At 37.7% G+C, this 23,002-nt stretch overlaps 1 protein-coding gene across 2 annotated transcripts in view; it reads right to left on the bottom strand.

The window, feature by feature from the left end:
* SLC5A8 (solute carrier family 5 member 8) overlaps positions 1-23,002 on the bottom strand; it is a 51,897-nt gene that overhangs the window by 16,108 nt on the left and 12,787 nt on the right. Inside the window, exons 6-10 of one of the 2 annotated variants that reach the window (XM_008256962.5) lie at positions 16,360-16,500; positions 14,575-14,704; positions 10,485-10,573; positions 9,534-9,646; positions 6,954-7,021 (exon numbers count right to left, since the gene is read on the bottom strand). In XM_008256962.5, coding sequence (XP_008255184.3) covers positions 6,954-7,021; positions 9,534-9,646; positions 10,485-10,573; positions 14,575-14,704; positions 16,360-16,500 — 541 coding nt within the window. Of the gene's footprint in view, positions 1-6,953; positions 7,022-9,533; positions 9,647-10,484; positions 10,574-13,080; positions 13,279-14,574; positions 14,705-16,359; positions 16,501-23,002 lie in introns of those variants that run through there. The other variant, XM_089308862.1, reaches the window with a different exon arrangement.

Below are 23,002 nucleotides of genomic sequence, written 5' to 3' on the forward strand. Positions count from 1 at the left end.
CCCTTGCCAGCAAAGGCCAAGTAGGGAGCCTAGATTCAGTCCCCCCAGCCTGTACCAAGGTGCACCTGCTGGTAAAGCCCCAGGAGGCCTAGTGGATAGTCAAGACTATCACCATTGCCCAGCAGTATTCAGGCCATGGTGTCAATGGAGACCTTCCTGTCACATTCCAGGATTCTGCATGATTGAGTGGATGTCTCTCCTTGGGTTCACTTTGTATCAAAGATGAGTCTTAGACATCTCAATCAGATTATTCCGACAGTACTCATAGAAGAACAGGAACAGACCAGTAGCATGGCTCAGATATAGTCAATGGATCACGTCTCCATCCAGAGATCATTCTTAGAGTTTGGGGGATCTTCCCTCCTTTTCTCAATCTGTATTTAGTCTGAGTTGGTTACTAGGCATTTATTTCCGACAGTGTGTTTAAACTACTCTTGTAAAGGTAATATTTGTTCTAAGGTTTGTGAGAATAGTACCTATGCTGAGGTAGTCCTGTCTCCTAGCAGTCCATGGGCCAGGATTGGAAGTCCCTGGGTCAGGATGCATCACAAGCTAAGTGACACAGAAATCAGTTCTGTGTGAAACTTGTATGGGTCCTATGGCTACCTCTAAACTTGTAGTCACCATAGTGGTACAAGTGTACACTGCATTCTACCACCTAACTCTGAAGACATCAATAATCTAGAGGCTGCTTAAGCTTTTAGTATGCTTCATGGTCAGCCAAATCTCAAGGTACGGATCTTCTGTATAAGGGTGATGAGTAAGTGATGGCATTCACAGAACAATCTGGTGGGAACTTAACCACATCATTGGTTGAGAGAGCAGAGTAGGTCCATTCTTCAGCTGAAATTAGTGAAGATAATGATAGTGGGGTTCAGCTGTGGGTCTGTGGTAGCCTCACCAATGGCAAGGGAAAACTAGTTGGCAGGTGGTAACCAGTGTTGATTATAAAGAGTAGATGAGTGGTAGAAGGTTGGTGGAGGCATACCAAACAAATTAAATTGCTAGATGCTTGGTGAGTGGCTGAAATGACCCCACGGTGGAGACTGGCAGTGACCCCAATGCCAAAGAACTGGCCAATAGGTCTGGAGAAGCCACAATTTGATATGGGCTTCAGACCACCAAGAGAAGCGAAAGGCAGTGAGAATGTGGGGCTTCAAAAATAATCATATTCAGATATAAAAGGAGTTGAATGGACTTGATCAGAATTAGAGTTGCATGGTAGGAGAGCAATGGCAGCCTGCAATGGGGCAGAAGGACCAGAAGGACTTAGAACTAAGCAGTAAGTCCTCGAGACACGTTATACACTTCAGGTCATGTCAAAGATGCAAATGTTTCATCTTGAAGATGGTCCAGTCAAGCCAAAGTTTTGGGTCTTTTCCATCCCAAATGACTTCCAGGGACAGCAGATGCTTCCAAGAAGACACAAGCTGTAGAAACAGTGGTAAAGTGGCCCAAAAGACTACTGGGCAAATTTACCAGTAAAGGCATTACCAGGCAGGTAATACCTACCACAGTTGGGTCAGGCTGTATGGCCTAGGCACAAGACAAGAGTTTTAAGAGTGCAGGCATCTTTCAGCAAGTGGAAAAATTTGTGTTCAGCCACCCAGATGGGTAAGTGGATGAGACCTGCTAGCTAAACAATGGTCTGGAGGACTTCCTAAGGCTTTCCAGAGACCAGCCAGTTTGGGGGTGTGCTTCAACATAACTGCCAGTAGAGGTCGCTTTGTCCTTTCTGTGCATGGATGGGGGAAGGAGGCAAACTGTTGGTGGGATCACTTTATTGGATGATTGTGCCTAGGTATTTTTCAGGGTGATAAAAGCCTACAGTTTGATTAACTTCGGAGGCTGTGACCTTCAGTGCCAGGGGAGTTGGTATGGCCCGTGGTGAGGCATCCCCAAAAATCAACTGTGAAGCATGTGGGCCCAGGATGGTCTGTTATGTTCAGGGCTCCCCAGGGCATCCCTGTCTGGTGGGGGTGGTGGCTGCACAAACCCACTGATCATGCCTAAATGCCTCAATAGCTATTTTTCTCCCTCAACAAAGTGTGCAGGTCACTTTCAGCCCTTGGGATTAGTTAGAGGCTCTGCTGGTGTGGGCTGTTCACCGTGAGCAATCGTTGCAGCAAAGAGCAGGAAGAGCTTACCTCCACATGCTCTGTGCCCAGGGCCCCATCTGGCTCCTGAATTAGCTTGACAGGATCTTTAAGTAATGAACTGATCTTGTTGACTTTGGAGATAGATGCCAGCTGTTTATTTCTTGGCCCATGAGTTGCAGATCAGGTACATATGGTATAGCCAGCAGGTGCTTTTCTCATTAGTTCCCTGCATCAGGTCTTTGAGCAGGCTTTGAATTTCTGTCCACATCAGGAGTCGTGACTCGTCAAGGACTTCCTTGGGACCCAGGATGCACTCTGCCTCATCCTATCTGGTTGTGGAAGCGGCAGACGCTTCACAATTGTGAGTCAGATGGTAGCTGGTTATGCTGACAGGGCATCCAGCAGTCACCTGGATCATGCCACAGCTCACAGGACTCTGGATGGACCAGGCAAAGTGACGTGACTCTAACGTTAGCCCTTGTGATTTGGGCACATTGCCCATGGGCTGTTGCCAGCGATACCCAACAGGCATCATAGGTTGTAGCACATCCCTTGAGAAGCCACACTGTCTCATCAGGAGTGTACAGAGGGAGATGGCAGTGATGTGCCCTTTGATGATTTTGTGGACTTTGTTGGTGGTGTTAATCCAGGGGTCTACTGGTGGACATCTTATAATTTCCTCATTGCTAGGCAACAGTACATTTACCTTGTGCAGTTAATATTTATCTTGACATTCTCAATCTGCGGCACCATGGTGCCAGGAGCCTTCCAGGAGAGAAACACAGCCGCTAGCTATGTATAGGTAGCTCCCCTGACATCATTACCATCCTTCTCCTTGTTCCACCTTATGCCTCACCTCTACTGGGGACCAAAGCAGTCTTAAAAACAATTGTAGAAGATTTTTTCTGGTGGCAGTTTCTTCAACAGACAAAACACAGGTAGAGGGTAACAAACAGGCGAGAAAGCAGAGTAAAAACCACCAGAGCTTCTGTGCAGTGTTCCATGAGGTTTCACCCAATTTCTCGATCACAGCCAGCCCTCAGTTACTCTCTCCATATTCTCTCATAGAAGTTTGTTACTCATTTGCTGACTTACTTATCTTCATTGCCAGCTTCACTTGGTGGTTTTGATTGGTCTTAGGTAACCAGCATCCCAGGGGTGACTTCTCCACCCACCTTCTGTTTGCTTTATGTAAAGACTTACATACCATCTGATGTTTAAGCAGTGCTCTGACAAGACAGATTGTAGGAGCAGAGCAGTCACGTGGGCTAGATAGAGTCAGGGAGTCAGATGACTGACAGAGCTGGAGGGTCTCTATCCAGAAGCCATTCAGAGTCTAGGTGATCTTTCCCCCTCCTTTATACTTATATTCAATATAGGTCAGACACCAAGTATTTCTTTCATATAGGGAGTTTAAACTATTCTTGCAAAGGTAACCTTGCTAAAGGTTTATGAGAGTTGCATCTATAATGTGGTGACCTTGTCTCCTGGAAATCCCTGGACTAGGTTTGGAAATGACCTGGCCAGGTTGTGTCATAGGCTAAGTGACACCAAGTATCAGTGCTGCAAGGTGCTTGCATGGGTTTCGTAGCTATCATTATTCTTATAGCCATGATACATCTACAGCACAGTACACAACCCACAGGCATAGCAAGGAGCTCCTCCCTTAGGTGTCATTAAAGGCCAGTGGGAAACCTGAACTTCTACCCCCACATGAGAATAATGAGGCAGCATCCTCCCTCGCCCTACCAAAGTTGTGTTTAGGCCAGCTAACCCAGAAGGTATAAGTGAGATCCAAACTTTCATCACATAATATGGAAATGCCTAGATTTCAGTGAAAATTCACTTTTCATAGCAAGAACCTGGAAGATCTCAAACTGAGGTTTAAAAGACAATCTATAGATGCCCACGTAGAGATGACAGAAACACTGGAATTTTTTGACCAATATTTTTAAGCAACCATGATATCAGCTGGAACACACTTGGGACAAATAAAAAATGGAAGGTTTCAGAAAAGATACAAAAACCTCACAGAAAAGAAGAAAATATAAGGAAGAGACAAATGTTCTCAGATGAAGGGAAGCTAAGAGAATCTGTTGTCAGAGATCTATCCTAAAAGAAAGGTTAAAGGAAGTTCTCTAAATAGAAGGAGAATTATAAAAAGAAGTAACCTGGGAACATCAGGAAGAAAGAAAGAATATAATAAGCAAAAATGTGGGGTGAATATAATTAACTTTTTTCTCCTCTTGAGTTTTCTACATTAAATTTGACAATTGAAGCAAAAATTATAACACTATCTGATGGAATAATTGTATTATAGAGGTAAGGCTTGACATTTTTGTTCAAATGGATAAAATGACAAAAACAGTAATTATGTGTATATGGGTGTGTGTGGTGTGTGTAAAGGAATCACTAAAAATGCTATACAAAGAGATGAATATAAAACAATATAGATAAATCAAAATTGAATTCTAAGTAAGGTTTAAGCACTCCATAGTAAGGCAGAGAAAAAAAAGAAATAGAACAGAAAAAAAAAAAAAGTTTAGCCTTAAACCCTGATGTACCAAGAAGTACAGTAAATATAAATGGTCTAAATATACCAATAATAAGACAGAGATTGGCAGAATGGATTTTCTTTCCAAAAAAAAAAAAACCAACTTTTTTTTAAAAAATGCTGTCTACAAAAAACTCATTTTAACATATAAGAATATAGGCATATAACAATATAAGCAGATCCAAAGTAATGTATGGAAAAAGATATCATGCAACCATTAATCAAAGGAAAGCATGAATAACTATATTAATATCAGATAAATTAGACCAGAATAAAGAAAATTATCAGAGATATTTTATAATAACAAAAAGGTTTATCCTCCAAGAAGCCATAACAATTCTAAAGGTAGTATGCACCAAACAACAATGCAATCAAAATCTAAGCAATGTTTCTTATAGACAAGATTAGTCTAAAATTTATATGGGAAGGCAAAAGAACTGGAATAGCTAAAGCAATTTTTAAAAATCAGAATAAAGATTGTGAGACTCACTATAAAGCTACATTAATTAAGATTGTGTGGTATGGCACAGAGATGGACAAATAAACCAATAGAATTGAACAGAGAACTCAGGAAAACATGTCAAGTATGCAAAGACAGTTCAATGGAAATAAGGTAGGAATTTCAATAAATGGTGTTGGCTGGAAATATGTCTGGGATATTTCCAACTTAAGTTTCATACTTATACAAAAATCAATTCCAAAATATACTGAAACATAGATTGTTTTCAAGAAGTTCAGAGTTTTACAAACAGGAAGGATCTTCTCGATCAGGGGCTAGGTATAGTTCACAATGTCTACACCAAAAGCAGAATCCTTAAAAAGACTATATGATAAACTGTACTTCATCGAACTAAAAATTCACTCTCTTGAAAGACCATGTTAAGCTTAATTTTTTAAAAACAAATAATTCAACATTAATGTGGGTTAAAAAAAAAAAAGGAAAGAGATACTTTGTGGAAGAAGATAAATTGATGGCAAGTAAATACCTGAAAAGAATATTCAACATCATTAGTCACTAGGAAAATGAAAATTTAAATCACAATGGGTATCACGACACACCTATAGTAATGGCTAATATAAAATATTGTGAAATTATCAAATACTAAAAAGTATAAGAAAAACTGGACCATTCATTTATACATGCCAATAGTATGAAAATGTCAGTCAATCCAGAAAACAAATTGGCAATGCCTTTAAAAAGAAAACATTCAGGGCTGGCATTGTTTTGTTGTGGGTAAAGCTGCTCCCTGCAATGCCAACATATCTATATGGGCACTGGTTTGTATCCCTGCTGCTCCACTTCCAATCCAGCTCCCTGCTAATGCACCTGGGACAGCAGTGGAGCATAAGTGCTTGAGCCCCTGCTACCCATATGGGAGACCTGGAAGAAGCTCCATGCTCCTGGCTTTGGCCTGGCCCACCCTGGCCATTGCAGCCATCCGGAGAGTGAACTAATGGATGGAAGATCTCTATATCCATCTCTCCCTCTCTGACTTTCAAATAAATAAATAAATCTTTAAAAAAAGAAAGAAAGAAAACATTCAACTAACTAGAAACTGTACTCCTGAGCATTTGCCCCAGAGAACTGAAGAGACTTATGTTCACAAAAGTATTGGCATATGAATTTCTACAGCAGGTGTATTTGTAATATCCCCAAACTGGAAACAGTTCAGATATCTTTAACAAGAGAGTGGTATGGTACACTCATTCCATAGAATACTGTCCAAAAATAAAAAAGAATAAGTATTTTTACATGCAACAACCTGGTGAATGTCTAAAGACTTATGCTGAGTGAAAAAAAAATCAATCTCAAAATGTTACATATTGTTTAATTCCATTTATATAACATTCTTGACATGGCAACATTATAGGAGTGGAGAACAGATTAGTGGTAGCCAGAGCAGGTTAAGGAGGGATCTGGGGCAGGATGGAGGAGAATGTGGCTATAAAAGAGCAATAACGGGATCCTGATGGTGATGGAAATTCTCTATCTTGACTATATCAATGCCAGTATTCAGTTTAACATTGTACTGCCAAGATGTTAAAATGGCAAGATGTTAATAGTGGGGGAAACTAAGTAAAAGATATTTGGGATCTCTCTGTATTATTTCTTACAACTTGTACCTAAATCTACAATTATCTTGAAGTAGAAGATTTAACTTTTTAAATAAATTATTTAGTCATATCTGTCCCTGTGTATGTCCTTCTCAATACATATTGAGAAAAAAAGACGGCCACATGGACATTTTAGAAAAATAATTTAGTGATTATGATTCGAACTTTTGGGAGTCAGCTCTCACCTGTAACAGGGCTCCCATTAGTGATGCCAGAGCAGCCATTGCTATACAGCACATCCCATACAGCACACCTAAATGAACAGTGGAAAAACCAGTATAAAATTGGAATTCTGCATGGAATAAACCACCTCACCTTTAATTCACCATGAGTAATGTGACTGTGATGAAGAATGGCCACACACATCAGAGCCAGCCAAAAAAGGAGGGGTGTTTTACCTACAGGATCAGTACAGAGGACAAAGCCCTTCTATTGTGTCCCAAGATTAGTTATAACAGTAGGTTATATAAGTAAAGAATCCCTGGAATTAACTACAGGGATCTTAAAACTAAGAACTATTGTGTTATAAATTCAATCCTCCATAAACATTTGTCTATAAAGGGAGGCTCAGGTGTCTGTTTCAGCCTGCCAAAAATAACTCAGAACTCAGTTCCACTGTGTACAGCAAGGAGGAAGGAGGGTAATCAACAGCAGAAGTTAAAGTCTTCTCACTTGCAGCTTTCATTTCTCTTGAGAAGAAAATATCCAAACCAAGTTTTCATTTGAATTGTTATCTACCCTGCGCCCCCTTAATTTCTGTCAGCACCCCCATGCCTTTCCTATTAAAGTAGCACAGAAAGAGAACTACAAGCCAGTGTCATATTCCCCCTTCTACCAAGCTGTGTCCCCTTTAACTTTTAGAAATGCTCAAGCTACTATTGATGCTCAGACCATGGGAACTGTCTTTTATCTTTTGACATTTCAGCACTTTCCAAATTTTCTCGTTACATCTATCACTTTTTAAATTATATATCCAAAAAGCTTTATTTTAAGAATTCCTTTCAGCAGAAATCACCTGACATCAGTTGATACTATTTCCCACATTCAAAATTCAAAATACAGTAAAATTGGGAAATTTGCTAATCATAAAATTAGTGCATTCCTTATGCAGTTCCTATCTTACAAATAAACACCTTTGTGAAGTATGTAAGTAAATAATCTTATTGCACCTGAATGAAAAATCTTACATTGTTTTACAAAGAGCTCTTACCGAAATGATTTTTATGCCTCTCAATCCCAATATAAATAATATTTCCAATATATTTAGTTTGATTCTTCTCCATTTGATAGATCATTAATGGTCACCACTATGATTTTTGCTATGCAAAAATATCAGAGAAAAACCTCAAATACCCTCCATGTTCTTCTCTGTGATGTCTTTACTGTGTATACCTTAAGATAATGATTTTATATAATGTCTCAAAATGAATGAAAATTTCATCTATTCTAGTTGAGATTATCTGTCATGAATCATCCCTATCACTTCTTGAGGACCAATTAGTGCTTTTCATTTATAACCATTATCTCAAAACTTCCTGGTAACCCTGCAAGGGTTCCATTTTCCAAATAAAGAAAGAAAGACTCCCATAAGTTAGTAGGTTCACTCAAGGCTACTACCTAGTAAAATTATGAAGTGAGACCAGATCTGTCTGGCTTTAAACATGTCTCTTCATTCAACTAAACCATATGGTGTCAATAATTCCATAGTCAACCAATCTACTCCTTAGGGAGCATTTTTTATTTCCAAAATTTTTAATGAGAAAATGTTTGCCTATTTCCATAAGTACAAACTCTTGATATCAGGCTTTATGTTTGAAGAGGGAGCGTTTTATCATTCTGAAATTTTGCTCCAGAATTCAAGCCAGGTATATAATAAAATGAGGCATTACTATTTAAATTTTTTAAACTTCGTGAACATTGAAAAATATTAATTAGGTACTTATTTCAGGCTACAGTCATGGTAACTGAACATAAAATGGAGACTCAAAACAGTATTATTTGATGTTTCTTTGACAGTTTATTAGTGTCACTGGGTTGAAGTTAAAAATTTGCTTAAAAAAGAACAAATTTGTTGGTTATTCATTCCAAAACACATATACTAGAGATGTCTAAGTGAATGAGGAAGTATACTAGCCAGATTTCTTTGAGTCAGATATTACATTTGGGATATCTGAGTACTGGGAACCCTTACACCTTTCCATTCAAGCTAATATATAACCCTTAATATGCTTCTACAATTTCAGAATAGAAGCTAAGAATCCTTTGAACAATTTTGGGGACTATCCCCGGGATAGTGTATGTGAGCAGACAGAACAAATCAAGATGGGTTAAAAATTAGAATATTCTGTGTCTTTATCTTCAATCCATACATACAGCCCTAAAACTGACTGCACCTGTTAGGTAATATAGGAAAAGCATGGTTATTGATTTCAAACTAAAGGTATTTCTTAGAATTGTGAAGTAAAGTTGAAAATGAAAGGTTTGATTTTTTTTTTCTTATGGCTAGGAAAACACAGACTTGGGATAGAATGAAATTAAGGAAGAGAGATAACCAAACAGAACGCCTGGAAATTGTGTTTTGTGGTCCACTGAAAATTAAATGTTTGAAGTGTGTCCCAAATCTTGGTTGTAGATATGGTCATGTCTGCAGTAAGTCATACATTCACACTCGAGAGTTATCACTGTATTTTCCAGGGAAAAGAATTTCTAGCATCTCCAAAATCATCTCTCTGAGCTAAAATGGCATCATGCAAAAGGAAACTTACTCATTCCTTGGGAAATCCAAGACAGAGACCTTTCTGAGAGCGACCTGAAGTGAGGTTTGACAAGATCTTCCACAGTCACTGCTGCTAAGGCATTAATACTGGAGGACACTGTGCTGTGCGGGAAAAGAAAACATTTGTAACATAAACTTAACAATACTTTTAGTGGGAGAAAGAAGGGGGAAGCAAACTTATACCTCTAAATTATCACCAGTTAGTTTTAGTGATTGCAGCATCCTGTTTCTGAAAACTCTTGTCATCCAAGAATAATTTAGACGACACCCACAGGCTCAACAGGAAATGAGGAAGGATAAATTTATGTTGCTTCCATTTTTGTAATTAATCCTGTGTCTATGAAAAGGATCTATGCAGATTGTTATTATTAAATAACAACTTTAAAACATTATTTCTTGTACACAGAAAAAGTTGTCATAATTCTTCACTAACATATGCTGTGATATCAACATTAATTTCCTGAATCATTACTAATATATGCTGGATGTGTGGATAATAATTCCCTGGGGCAAACACAGCAAGAAACTGCAAGGAATAAGTTCAATTACAAAACACAAGATTCTTTAGGCAGTATATATTATTCAATATATATATATATATGAAATTTAATCCTAAGTTGCCAGCAGACCATGCTTTATCCATATGCCTATTTTAAACCAAAACAGTAGGCACATATTTCTGATAACCAGTGAAAGCTACCATCAAGTGATCATCATTATGGTGAACTTGTAGAACAGGCAATGTTGTATTCAAGAGTAGAAACTTAATTAAAAGTGATGTCTGATGATAACAGTGTGCTAGCCAAAAGGCCTAAGAGTCAGATTAATAGAATGCATTGCCTACATAGGACAATTTGTGCCACTCTCGTTAATTTAGCTCTATCCCCCAAAATAACTAATAATAAAAGAAAGATTCCAAAAAGGAAACCGTGAGTCATACCTTAATGTTCCACTGTAAACACAGGCCACAAAAAGTCCAGGAACTCCTGGATAATCTCGCAAAATGTCCAGTACCAGATAAGGCATGAGCTGAAAAATTCCAAAATTTATTCCCAAGTACTACTTGCTATTGAATAAAAATTAATACTTTTTGTATCTTGTGTTCTTCCAGAAATGAAGGAACATATCCTACATAACTGAAATTTCCAAATATCTAAAACTAAACTCTTTGCTAACATTTACAAAAATGAATAGCAAAATATTCAATATAAACAAGCTATGGATTCAAATTTGGCTTTGATTATTTAATTTTTCTAAGTCTAAATTCCTTAATTTGTAAAACCAATCTCATAGAGTTGCTGTAAAAGTTAATTTATATAATCTAGGTAAAGCTTTTAGTATAGAATATAGCCTATTCTGAGTGCTCAATAAAAGTAGCTATTATTCTATAAAAAAATAAATCATTTTAAAGGAATTTTTTTACACACCGCTGTGCTTAAATAAGAAATAGCCTCTTTACAAGATGGCTCAAGACCATTTTGTGAACTTCAGTCAATGCTCAAGACTGAAGATGGAATTTTAGGCACATAGAATGGGAGATGTGGTTGGAGGATGACCTCAGGAAATCCTTGGAACATGCTTCTTTTAAGAAAGTCTTTGATACCAACTTGCTTTTTGATAACTTATTTTTTTAATAAATATTAAATCAAAATGGGCAGGTATGTGATTTCAGTACTGTATATATGCCAATCTTTCTGCAAAATTATTTTAACCAAGAGTCCTGGGGCAGGCATTTGGTGCAGAAGTTAAAACACCATTTAGGATGCCTTCCTCCCACATCCAAGTGCCTGGGTTCAACTCCCAGCTCAATTCCTGATTCCAGTTTCCTACTAATATGCACCCTCAGAAGTAGCAGGTGATGGCTCAAATGATTGAGTCCCTGCCACCACCCATGTGGTGAGACCCAGATTCAGTCCACAGTTCCTGGCTTGGACTTGGAAAACTTCCAGCTGTTGTGGGCATTGAGGAAGTGAACCAGCAGATGAAAGAATTCTCTCTCCCTCCCTCTCTCCTTCCCTCCCTCCCTCCCTTCTCTCTCTCTCCCTCTCTCTCTTGCTTTCAAACAAAAATCCTAAGTGGACAAGTGTCTTCTTACTTGCATCACAACATTATTGACTATTTCTCTTACAGTACAGAATGTATAACATGCCATATTATCACTTTTTTAAAAATTTATTTTATTTATTTGAAAGAGTTACAGAGAGAAAGAGAGAGGTAGAGACATAGAGAGAGAGAAGTCCCCCATCTGCTGGTTCACTCCCCAAATGGTTGCAACAGCCAGAGCTGAGCTGATCTGAAGCCAGGAGCCAGGAGCTTCCTCCAGGTCTCCCACGTGGGTGCAGGAGCCCAAGGATTTGGGCCGTCCTCTACTGCCTTCCCAGATGGATCAGCAGGGAGTTGGGTCAGAAGTGGAGTAGCTAGGACTTGAACTGGCAGCCATATAGGGGCCTGGTGTTGTGGCTCAGTGGGTTAAAGCCCAGGCCTCCCATATATTATCACTTTTACAGCCTCTTTGATCTCATTGAACAGTAGTGTATTGATGGGCTATGGAAGAACTTCTCTACTGTCAAGGATCTGTGTTGGGTTGGTTTAGGAATATTTTCCTCCACTTTCTCCAAAGCTTTCTAATTCTTTTCTCAGAAAAAAAAAAGAGAGGGAATAGTGCTTCTCCATACATGAAACCAAGACCCAAGTTTTCCAAGATATTTTAAAAGTTTAACTTTAAGCAACATTCCATACATAAGCAAAAGGAAAGAATCCATCACTAGTGATAAAAAGGTCCAAAATCTTCTACCCTAACTTCAATATTCTCAAAAACTTTGGTGTGATTATTTCATATTTGAATGACTACTCAGATATTGGTAGAATCAATGAGTTGAGACAGATAGGCAGGAAAGTAGTTAAACTATATGTAGGCACTAGCCCTGCTTCCCCAGGGTTTCACGAGAGGGTAACACAACCCTATCTTTGCTCTTCTGAGGGTAAGGTTTTTACATGATCTCCCATTGACCGCGTCTAACTCACATTGTGTCTGCAGTGAAATGTTAATTGGATCAACCCATTACCTAACAAAAGGTACTGGAAGCATACAGTTAGGGGGGAAATCTTGGGACATGCTAAGTGCATGCAAGTAAGACATCCCTGGATGTGTTTTATGACAAAGTCTCAAAGGTAGGAACTTGCAGAGCTTTTTAGTTTTTTGTTTTGTTTTTTAACCCTGGGTACAGGGAAACAGTTTTAAAATCTCTGTTGTCTCTATGCTACAAACTACAGACAATGAAGATAAAAAAAATCACAAAATACTCTTGATTGGAGGACTATAATAGAAACATGCCTCCATCTTCAGAGTAAGTGAGACTCTTGGATCCTCTGAGAGAACAGGGCAAGCATGTTTATCCAAATGAGGGCATAGGTTTAAGTAGGGCTGAGATATACGGTTCAAAAGAATTTTCATTTTCTAATCCCACAAAGTTGTATCTTTCTGGGAATGTAAGATGCATTTGCACCAATATAAAATTTAGCTTATCTTCATTCTAGTGAGGCCACTGCGCATCTGATCTACAAGATGGTCTGAGGACATGATTTTGGCAGTAACTCAGGCTTTTGGAGTCAGGCAGTTCTGGATTTGAATTCTAGCTTCAGGTTTACCAGGCCATCGCTTACTTAACTTCTCTACGCTTCAGTTTCCTCTTCTTTGGAAGACAGATAAGTACAGTACCAACTTCAGAGGTTAGCTGTTGAGAATTAAAGGTTGTAATTTATATCAAGCACTGAATAATCATGCCTGGCCCATGGTAAGGACTTGATGAATGCTCCCAGTTACTCTTCTTGATTAGCAATGTGGATGCGGGCAATTTAGATACCCTCTCTGGGACTAATTTCTTCATCTATAGAATTAGGGTTACAGGGTTGTGAGAATTAAATGAGATAAAGCATGGAAAGCTCTTAGCATAGATTCTCATAACATAATTGGTGTTCAATAAACACTCAATTATTAGATTTGCTTCTCTACTATTTAATAACTAGAAGATAAGTTGTTCATAAGTGAGTGATCTAACAGCACTCACAGAACATTCTACAGTATCATGGCTTGTGTGTACTCTGTGTGTGTATAGTTAAAGAATTTATTTGAAAGACAGAGTTACAAAGAGAAAAGGAATGACAGAGATCTCCCATCTGCTGTTTCACTGCCTAAATGGCCGCAGCACAGCCAGGGCTGGGCCAGGCCAAAGCCAGGAGCCGGGAGTCATGAGCTTCTTCTGGGTCTCCCACATGGGTGAAGGGACCCATGCATTTCGATCATCTACTGCTAGTTTCCCAGACACATTAGCAGGCCGGTGGACTGAAAGTGGAGTAGCCCCTACTTCCCTGCCCGTCCCTTGGCAAAGTTTTAAAAGGACCTGTTCCTGAACACGTGGCTCTCTCTCTCTTCCTCTCTGTCTCTTGACCTCTGTCTCTGTCTCTCTCTCTCTTACACTCTCCTCCTTCTTTTCCTTCTTCACCCCTTCCTTCCAGTCTGTTGGGTTTCCCCCAGTAAACTCTTTCCCTTAAAGAAAGAAAGAAAGAAAGAAAGAAAGAAAGAAAGAAAGAAAGAAAGAAAGAAAGAAAGAAAGAAAAGAAAAGAAAAGAAAGTAGAGCAGCCAGGACATGAACTGGCATCAACATGGGATGCCAGCAACGTAGACAGTGGCTTACCCAGCTATACCATGATACCAGCCCCGTGTGTGTGTGTGTTTGTGTGAGTGTGTGTTTAATTATGTTCACATTTCTATCCCAGCCTTGAGGTATTTCTTTTAAATACTGGGCCTGAAGTTTTCCCTGGTATGTCAGTATTTTAATGTTATATACAATGCTCTTCAGCCTTGCTATATCTGCTAAAATAAATTTTTCCCAAACACTTCTTAAAAATTAATGATGATTCTATGTTGCCCACTTGTTGCTTCTTAACAAAAACATGAACACTGGCTCCTCCCAACTCTTAAGCCTTTTGAGTGTTATTAATGCACATGTATGAAAGGCATGGTACTCACCTGGTCTGGTGCAGACACTTTCTTGGCTGTCCAAGGATCACAGTCACGGTACCTGGAATACAGGGCGAGTCCACATAACACTGAGCAAGTAAGGATTGCCCAGAGTCCAATAAGATTGATGTAGAGTGATCTGAAGACACAAAAACAAAACACAAGCTACAGTTGTAATTTCTGTTCTGAAGATTAAAAATATTGTTGCACAAACATGAGAGATCTTCATGATTATACTCAATAAATATGCATTATCTGTGGTTATCAAAAATGCTATTTTATTCTAGTCTAATCTTTTGTGTATAATGTCATTCAATAATGTATCTAAAAATATTTGGAATTTATGATGTTTTACCAGAGAATGAGTGTATCTTCCTTGTTGGAATCCCATGGGCATTGTCAAAATTATAATGGCGTCTAATTATACTACTTTAAGGCCTCATGTCACGAAATAGGGATTTTAATAGTCAACAGAGCAGTTGACTATTACTCATTTTCCTTTAAAAAAGAAATGCATCCAACTATTAACTGCTAAACATTGTTACCATCTACATAGCAACTCACCAAACAAGTTTAAATGTGGTTTATAAGACCATGCATTAAGAATGAACTATAAATCTTTATTTCCTGGAGACTTTTATTCTTGAACAATGTTCAGCATATAATATTGCCACTCTTTCTTCTACTCCAACAACCCTGTATGCTTACTCAATCTGTTTAAAGTACCTAACACACGTGGGCAGAGCCAGCCTTATTTATCAGCATGGAGAGTTCAGTTCACCAAGCTGATCTGAGCTTCCAGAAGAAGAACCAGCAACCACTCTGTACTTAACTCAAGATGGGCTTCAGAGTCCTTGACCACGCCATTCTTGCTTCATCTTTACTTTTGTCCAAATCATTCTACCCACCTGGAATAGCCTCCTACTCTGTCCACCTGCCCCAATTCTGCTTGTTCTGCTGAGTCAACAGAGATCGCTCACCTACCCTCTGCCTTCAAATTACAGCAGTTGAAGTGGGAAAAGGAATTCACATTTCTGAACCCTTAACCATTGTGTGCCAAAACTAGTATATGATAAAATCTCCATGAGATATATAGTATTTCTCATGCTGATTTTATTGTCTTAGAAACTGGTTCAGAGAAATTAATCATTTTCCTAGGATCATCTAAGCATCAAGTATTAAACAGGGTTATAAACCCATGACTGCATCTGAAAATAAAATACAAGGTACTGTACATACTTAGGAACATTTCTTCTATTATTTTATGGATCTGCTACATCTTTCTATTATTTCACATTTCACATGTTTCATATATTTTCCCAATTTGATGTGGTCTCATGAAAAAAGATATATAATTTTTTTTATCTCTCGCAGGTCCTAACACAAACAGATGCATAATAAGTTCCTCTTTGATAAGATTTGTTTTTACTTAATTTTCAATATAAAGAAAAGTTCAAAGTTTGAGGAGATACATTTACTTTGGATGTTACACAATGTACATATGTGTTGAAATAACTCATAGTACCCCCTAAATATGTAAAGTTTTTCAATGTCTATTAAAAATTCTTTTAAATAAAAACATTTTAATTAAAAATATTTTAAAATATCTAATTTAAAACATACAAACATACAGAACTACTTTTTTCTGCTAATCCTTTTGTAACCAAGAATATCATTTATGCCTTAGAATTTCATGATACAAAAGAAATAAATGTGAGATAAATGTGACTTAGAGAAGCATTTTTAAAGACAGCTCATGGTTATTAATGATTCATCCACCATGATTCAACTTACATTTTTGCTTGGAATCTGCTTTTACAAGAAATATATCTCTGTACTTGAGATTGGTTGATTCCATAGATGCTGGTCCACGTGAAGGTCCCTCCTATAATAATTGTCCAGAATGTGTGTCTTTGCAATGGGTTAGGATCAAAACTAAATGAAAAGAAACAGAAAATATAACTGAATTGTTTACAAAAGAACAATGAAAATTCTCCTACATACACTTGCATACACACATAAATATGTCCAATAGTACTAAGCAGCATAAATTATAGAAATACTTGTAACTGAAGTTCAATGACATAAAAATCATTATTTTCAGAGATACAGAAATTCTAGAAAGTACTGGAAGAAAAAGAATATGGTAATCATTCCAAGCACTTCTATAAATCATTTTCCCATAGTCTTAGGAAACTGTTGTTTACACAAATCTGTTACACTGTAATCAGAGTAAAGCCCAACACACACACATGGTGTGGGGGAGATCCCTAAGTGCAGTAGGTATGCACAGCGGTAGATATGGTAATGAAATGACCAAATTTTGAACTAACACATTTTGTTTATATATTATTCCTCTCCTATCACACAAAAGCCATAGTTCTAATTTCTATTCAAGATCAAGAAGGCAGTCAATTAATGCAATTCAAAGGCCTTCATTTTCTAAAATTACCATATAGCATTACAATTATGCTTTCAATTTTCTGCTTTATTCTTTTTTTTTTTTACCTAGAAACAGTTAAGGTATACAAATTTCATACATTTCATACATACAAATTTAGGAACACACTGATTCTTCCTGCCTCACCCTCCCTCCCACCAGTATTTTCACTCTTATTCTTTCTCCCTCTCCTATTCCCATTCTTATTTTTTATTAAGATCTACTTTCAATTAATTTTATATGCATAAGATTAATCCTACACTAAGCAAAGATTTCATCATGAAAAAAAAAAATCTGTTCCTCAACAGTTGAGACAAGGGCTGTTCCAAGTCATCACAGCTCAAAGTGTCTATTTCACTTCTATTGATTACCCCTTAAGTACTCTATAAGTTATCACAGAAGAAGGAGAATATGGCATTTGCTTTTCTGAGACTAGCTTATTTCACTAAGTATAATGTTTTACAGTTGTATCCATTTTGTTTCAAATGACAGGACTTCTTTTTTTTATTTATTTATTTGACAGGTAGAGTTATAGACAGTGAGAGAGAGAGAGACAGAGAGAAAGGTCTTTCTTCCGTTGGTTCACTCCCCAGATGGCCGCTACGGCCAGCGCTGTGCTGATCCGAGGCCAGGAGCCAGGTGCTTCTTTCCAGTCTCCCATGCAGGTGCAGGGGCCCAAGCACTCGGGTCATCCTCCGCTGCCCTCCTGGGCCACAGCAGAGAGCTGGACTGAAAGAGGAGCAACCGGTACTAGAACCCGGCGCCCATATAGGATGCCGGCACCGCAGGCGGAGGATTAACCAAGTGAGCCATGGTGCTGGCCCGAAGGATTTCTTTTTTTCCTTTTTACCACTGTGCAGTATTCTATAGTTTTCATATCCCATAATTTCTTTATCCAGTCTTTCATTGATGGACATCAGGGTTGATTCCATATCTTAGCTATTGTAAATTGTGCTGTAATATATATGAGGGTACAGATAACTCTTTTATATGCTGATTTCATTTACTTTGGGTAAATTCCCAGGAATGGGATGACTAGGTCATATGATAGGTCTATACTTAGATTTCTGAGGTATCTCCATACTGTCTTCCACAGTGGCTGAACTAGTTTATATTCCCACCAACAATGGATTTGGGTACCTTTTCCCACAAATCTCACCAGTATATGTTGCTTGTTGGTTTCTGTATGCAAGCCATTCTAACAGGAGTGAGGTGAAACCTCATTGTGGTTCTGATTTGCATTTTCCTGACAGCTAGTGATCTTGAATATTTTTTCATGTGTCTGTTGGCCATTTGGATTTCCTCTTTTGAAAAATGTCTGTTTAAGTCTTTTGCCTATTACTTGACTGGGTTGTTTGCTTTGTTGTTGTGGAGTTCCTTGATCTCTTTATATATTCTGGTTATTAATCCTTTATCAGTTGCATAGTTTGAAGATAATTTTTCCCATTTTGTCAGTTGCCTCTTCAATTTGCTGAGTGTTTCTTTTGCAGTGCAGAACCTTCTCAATTTAATGTAACCCCATTTGTGAATTTTGGCTTTGCTTGTTTGTGCCTCTGGGGTCTTTTCCAAGAAGTTTCTGCCTATGCCCATGTCTTGCGGGGTTTCCCCAATGTTCTTTAATAATTTGATGATATCAGGTCATAGATTTCTTGCTTCATACTTCTGCATGCAGAGATCCAGTTTTCTCTACACCATTTGTTGAAGAAACTGTCCTTACTCTAGGGATTGATTTTAGCTCCTTTGTCAAAGGTAAGTTGGTTGTAGCTGCATGGGTTGATTTCTGGCATTTATATTCTGCTCCACTGGCCTATCCATATACTTTTTGCCAGTTCCAGGCTGTTTGGATTATAACTGCCCTGTAGTATATCTTGAAGTCTGCTATTGTGATGCATCTGACTTTGTTTTTGTTGTATAAGATTGCTTTAGCTATTTGGGGTCTCCACTGTTCCCAATGAATTTCAGCATCATTTTTTCTAGATCTAAGATCTGGATCTGAGAAGAATGGTATTTTGATTGTTATTGCATTGAATCTGTAAATTGCTCTTAGTACTATGGATATTTTGATGATATTGATTCTTCCAATCTATGAATATGGAAGATTTTTCCATTTACTGTTTCTTCTTCTATTGCTTTCTTTAATATTTTATAATTTTCATCATAGAGGTCTTGACATCCTTGGTTAAATTTATTTCAAGATATTTAATTTTTATAGCTATTGTGAATGGCATTGATCTTAGAAGTTCTTTCTTAACCATGGCATTGTCTGTGTATAGAAAGTCTATTGATTTTTGTGGCCAGCGCTGTGGCTCAATAGGCTAATCCTCCGCCTGTGGCGCTGGCACCCCAGGTTCTAGTCCCAGTCAGGGCGCCGGATTCTGTCCCGGTTCCTCCTCTTCCAGTCCAGTTCTCTGCTGTGGCCTGGGAAGGCAGTGGAGGATGGCCCAAGTCCTTTGGCCCTGCACCCGCATGGGAGACCAGGAGAAGCATCTGGCTCCTGGCTTTGGATCAGCGCAGTGCGCCGGCCACAGCGCGCCAGCCACAGTGGCCATTGGAGGGTGAACCAATGGAAAAAAAGGAAGACTTTTCTCTCTGTCTCTCTCTCTCATTGTCCACTCTGCCTATCCAAAAATAAATAAATAAATAAATAGAAAGTCTATTGATTTTTGTGTAATTTTATATCCTGGCACTTTACCAAACTCTTTTATGAATTCCAATAGTCTCTTAGTAGAATCTTTTGAATCCCCTATATACAGAATCATGTCATCTGCAAATAAGGATATTTTTACTTCCTCCTTTCCAATTTGTATTACTTTGATTTCTCTTTCTTCTCAATGGCTCTGGCTAAATTTCCAGGACTATATTGAATAACAATGGTGACATTGGGCATCCTTGTTTGATTCCGAATCTTAGTGGGAGTACTTCCAACTTTTCCCTATTCAATAGGATACTGGTCATGGGTTTGTCATAAATTGCCTTTATGTATTGAGGAATGTCCCTTCTATACCCAATTTGCTTAAGGTTTTCATCATGAAAGGGTATTGGATTTTATCAAATGCTTTCTGTGCATCTATTGAGATAATAATATGATTTTTGTTCTTTGGTTTGTTAATGTGATGTACTACCTTTATTGATTTGTGAATGTTGAACCCCTGCATACCAGGGATACATCCCACTTGGTCTAGGTGAATGATCTTTCTGATGCATTGTTAGATTTTATTGGCTAGTATTTTGTTGAGGATCTTTGTATATATGTTCATCAGGGAAATTGGTCTGTAGTTCTCTTTTTCTGTTGTATCTTTTACTAGTTTAGGAATTAAGGTAATGCAGGCTTCATAGAAGGAGTTTGGGAGGTATCCCTCCCTTTCAATTATTTTGAATAGCTTGAGAAGAATTGGAGTTAGTTCTTAAATGTCCGGTAGAATTCAGCAGTGAAGCCATCTGATCCTCAGCTTTTCTTTGTTGGGAGGGTCTTTATTACTGATCCATTTCCATCTTGGTTATTGTTGTTGTCTTCATTTGTTTCCATAAATTTTTTTATTTCTTTTTTGATTTCTTCAATGACTCACTGTTTATTCAGGAGGATGTTGTTCAATCTCCATGGGTGTGCATATGTTCTAGATATTCTTGAGTTGTTGATTTCCATATACATTCCATTGTGGTCAAAGAAGATGCATGGTATGATTTCGATTTTTTTGAATTTGCTGAAACTTGCTTTATGTCCTAGCATGTGATCTCTCCTAGAGAAAGTTCCATACACTGGTGAGAAGAATGTGTATTCTGCAACTGTAGGATGAAAAGTTCTGTAGATATCACTATAGACCATTTGGTCTATAGTATTGAATTCTGTTGTTTCCTTGCTGATTTTCTGTCTGGTTGATAAGTCCGTTGCTGAAAATGAGGTATTGAATTCCCCCATTACTATTGTGCTTCATTCAGTCAGTGTCTCCCTTTAGATCCATTAACATTTCTTTTAAATAGCCAGGTGCCCTGTGATTGGGTGCATATATGTTTATTAAAGTCACATCTTCCTGTTGGATTGATCCTTTAGTCATCACACAGTACCCTTTTTTGTCTCTTTTAACAGTTTTTGTATTAAAGTCTATTTTTTCTGATATTATTATGACTACACAGGCACTTTTTTGTTTCATTAGCATGGAATATCTTATTCTATCCCTTCATTTTCAGTCTGCTTGTATCTATGTTGGTGAGATGTGTTTATTGTAGGCTGCTAATAGATGGGTTTTGTTTTTTAATCCATTCACCCATTCTGTTTCTTTTAACTGGAGAATTGAAGCCATTTATGTTCAAGGTAACTATTGATAAGTAATGACTTGGCCCTGCCATTTTTTTATATATTGTTTACTTTGGATTTCCTTTGTACTTTTTATCAGGCGATTTCCTGCCTTCACGTTCTTTCATAGTGATGACCATGTTACAGTCATGCTTTCTGAGAATGCTGTATGCACAAACTAAACACTAATAGTTCAAAACCACTTTATGACATGTACATAAGTCCAAAATATTGTGACAAAGAAGGCGCAACTTCCATGTTTGAAATACTTTGTAACTGTTTTTTAATGTGTCATTTTAGAAGTAATGGATCTATTGATATCTGGCATACGACATGAGCTTGTACACTTTCTGAAAAACAAGCTTCTGTTTTTTGAAAACTACAAAATTTTGCAAACCCATTTAAATATCTTACATTGGAGATCAGTTGAGAAAGATATTCTGATTTCACATCCAACCTGACATTCCTGTGGAAATGTGAGAGCCTCTATTATATTGCCTAACATTTAATATCAAAGTCTAAGAGTTTCAAGAGTAAGTGACCTTTTCTGTTATAGAAATATTAGCCACTGTATTGGCTAATGGAAATCAAGAGCCAAAAGGAGTCTGGAACATTCTGAATGAAATAAAACAAGATTTTAAACATTTAATTTCATGATTTTAGGCCATACACATTGCATAGGCCAACAATAGGCTATACAGAAAAATACCAACTCAAAAATCCCCCTTCTTTACATTTATCTGAAACAGATTAGTTATTTGCCCTTCATTCTCAAACCATTTCAGAACAACAGGGATACTCTTTAAAAGTCTGAAACATTATTATTACTAAATCATTAAATACCTTCAAAACTAAGGTCATAAAAATGTCTAACCTTTTATTTTTTAGAATCTTTCATTGATATATAAGCTGTCACTTCAGTGGCGAAGTTTCTGTGCCCTTTATATAATCTCTACACAAGGTTAAGCAATTTTGCAGAAAAATGATTGATTCCATGCCCTCTCTTCTCAGCTTTCCCTACCAAGAAGAGAGCTGGGAGAAATCAAAAACAGTTACTGGTTGTTTCTAATTCTTGGTATCATTCCCCTCTTTTGGTAACTAGCATTTCTTGATTAAATAGTATAAATGGCTATCAATCTAAATATCTTGCTCTGCCTTGCTCTTCCCTAGCCAGGGATGTAACAATGGCTCAAGATAAGCCAACTGGGGGGACTCTCTTCCATAGAAACCGAATCTTGGGTTAAAAAGAGAAAAAATACTGAAAACAATTGAAGTTGATTCACTGAAATCTGCATGAATTTCTAATTTTTGTACCAAAATAAACTTATCTTTTGATTCTACATTCTTCAAACTTTTTAAAATACTCATATATTAATTATATAACACAGCCAGGGTAATAACTGAAGAGAAATTCTCAAGACTGCTTGAAATGGAATTGTCAAACAGAATACTGTCTTCTAGCACTGGACTCTTAAGAAGCTTTCTTTTATTATCCTTCCACCATATCTTCACTTCTCTCTTCACTCCACCTTTAACCTATCCCAGACTGTAATACCTGCAAGAAAATACTCCTTCTCAGATGGTAAGTACCATCTGACTGGATTAACCCCTTACCCAAGTAGTGGAAACCTCCTACACATTCACATAACAGCTTCAATTTGCAGTACCACATCCTTAGTGTTTTGTTGATTTGTTGACTAATGTAA

This window comes from Oryctolagus cuniculus, chromosome 11, assembly GCF_051225735.1.
Source record: "Oryctolagus cuniculus isolate XC-2025 breed Fujian yellow rabbit chromosome 11, ASM5122573v1, whole genome shotgun sequence".
NCBI lineage: Eukaryota > Metazoa > Chordata > Mammalia > Lagomorpha > Leporidae > Oryctolagus > Oryctolagus cuniculus.